This window comes from Sinocyclocheilus anshuiensis, unplaced genomic scaffold (assembly GCF_001515605.1).
Source record: "Sinocyclocheilus anshuiensis isolate Anshui unplaced genomic scaffold, SAMN03320099.WGS_v1.1 scaffold831, whole genome shotgun sequence".
Classification (NCBI taxonomy): Eukaryota; Metazoa; Chordata; class Actinopteri; order Cypriniformes; family Cyprinidae; genus Sinocyclocheilus; species Sinocyclocheilus anshuiensis.
In genome coordinates, this window is record NW_015542380.1 from 441,156 (window position 1) to 443,092 (window position 1,937).

Genomic DNA, 1,937 nt, shown 5'->3' on the forward strand with positions numbered 1-1,937 from the left:
TATATATATATATATATATAATTATATAAACATTTATCATTTTGTCATTTTAATTAGAATTCCACAATTGAACACTACTAAACTGAAACTATAATACAGTATAACAAAAACAATGTAGAAAATTATATTATATTATATTTCATTGACTATTAAGACCACATTAGCTAAACTTGAAGTTTTTGAGCAGTTACTTGGTAATTAATTTACTTGAATTAGTGCAAGTTAGGATTTCCAGCGTAATCCTGCCAGCTATGCAAGGATATATAAATAAATGTAAATTTTCATATTTATTAATTTCCGTTTCAGTTACATTAAATATTATTATAATAACTTTCAATAAATTGTCTGTGGAAGTCTCTAGCTTGTATACAATATGGTGAAGAACAACATTCATAGTTTAAATAGAGTTTTTATAAAAATGTTTACCCTGTTTAAATTTCTGTTGTATCAATTCTTAGATCTAAATGAGTATAGCATAATCATCAAGATTGCTGTCATTAAATTTACACAATTTTATGTAATTATATGTAACTAGAGTAATGCTTTTCAGGCTTTTAATAGATATCTCATACTGTATATTAGATTAAATTAATTCCCTTTAACTCTGATTTAATCCATGTAATAACAACCATGTCATCTAATATAATTTGCATGACACTTTCAGAAAATAATAAAGCAGGCGATGGTAGCTGACAGCACTTGCTGTTTCAGCATGTTGTCTCGTAACGCACAATGTACTGCAGTGGCTGTTAGCAGACTGCTCCTTATAATTGTTGTTTTTGGACTAGAAGGAGACTATATACATTATATGTAATTTTTTTCTTCACACTCTTTCTCTCTCTTTTATTTTTGTGGTATGTGTGTGTTTGTGTGTCTGTGTGAGAGAGGTTGTGACATGAATGTACACAAGCGCTGTGAGAACAGCGTCCCCAGCCTGTGCGGACAGGACCACACTGAGAAAAGAGGACGGATTCGCCTGACCGTGCGTGGAGAGAAAGAGGACATATATGTCACAGGTGAACATAACTGTAACTTTTACAAACTGATGAACACTATTAGACTTCTCGGTAACACTTAAGAACAGGGACCAATTCTCACTATTAACTAGTTGCTTATTAGCATGCCTATTATTAGCATATTGGCTGTTTATTAGTACTTATAAAGCACATATTCTGCATGACCATATTCTACATCCCTAATCCTACCCAAAATCTAAACTTAAAGGGGTCATGATGTTGCTAAAAAGAACATTATTTGGTGTAATGAAATGTGTTGCCTTTAACAACTACCGTAGGCTACTAACTTAGGAGTTTATTGAGGCAAAAGTCGTAATTAATGGTTTGTTAATAGTGAGAATTGAACCTTAAAATAAAGTGAGACCAAAATCTCCCTCCAACCTGACAATGTTAGTGAGACTTGGACCTTAAAATAAAGTGTGACTGTCTTCTCAAATAGCACATTAATGAATGCAGTTAACTTTAGTATCCCTTGCTGTTTTTGTGGGAACGTACATGCTTTACTTGTTGTTATATGCCAGTGGCGGCTCGTCTGGGGAGGCAGGGGAGGCACAGCCTCCCCATAATTTTGAGGTGAAAATGGGAGGAGGAAGATTTAATTGATATCAACCAATCATCACAGAGACGTAAATTACGTGATATTAGTATGAACGTCTGCCGCTGCGCTGATAATGTACCTAGTACGTATGATGAGTAGCGATATTGAATATTTGATTGCCAACAGATTTACCAAGCTAATATACAAATTTAGGGAAAACAGCCTAAGCTGGATATAGGCTACAGCAGTCGCTTAATTAAATGGCGCAACAGGCAGCTCTCTTTTAACACAGACTTTTAAGAAGGGATGGATGTTTGCTGCAAGTGATAGGCCAGGTAAGTGAAATTATATTATCTTGCTGTATGCATGTCGTTTTCTTTACG

General features: G+C 34.1%; 1 protein-coding gene across 7 annotated transcripts in view; it reads left to right on the forward strand.

The window, feature by feature from the left end:
* LOC107692563 (protein kinase C alpha type-like) overlaps nucleotides 1–1,937 on the forward strand; it is a 32,389-nt gene that overhangs the window by 10,857 nt on the left and 19,595 nt on the right. For all 7 annotated transcript variants that reach the window (XR_001634657.1, XM_016491655.1, XM_016491657.1 and 4 more), the window contains one exon: nucleotides 888–1,016. Coding sequence is in view for 6 of the 7 variants with exons in the window: in XM_016491655.1 (XP_016347141.1) it covers nucleotides 888–1,016 (129 nt within the window). In the remaining variant the exon portion in view is untranslated. The remainder of the gene's footprint in view (nucleotides 1–887; nucleotides 1,017–1,937) is intronic.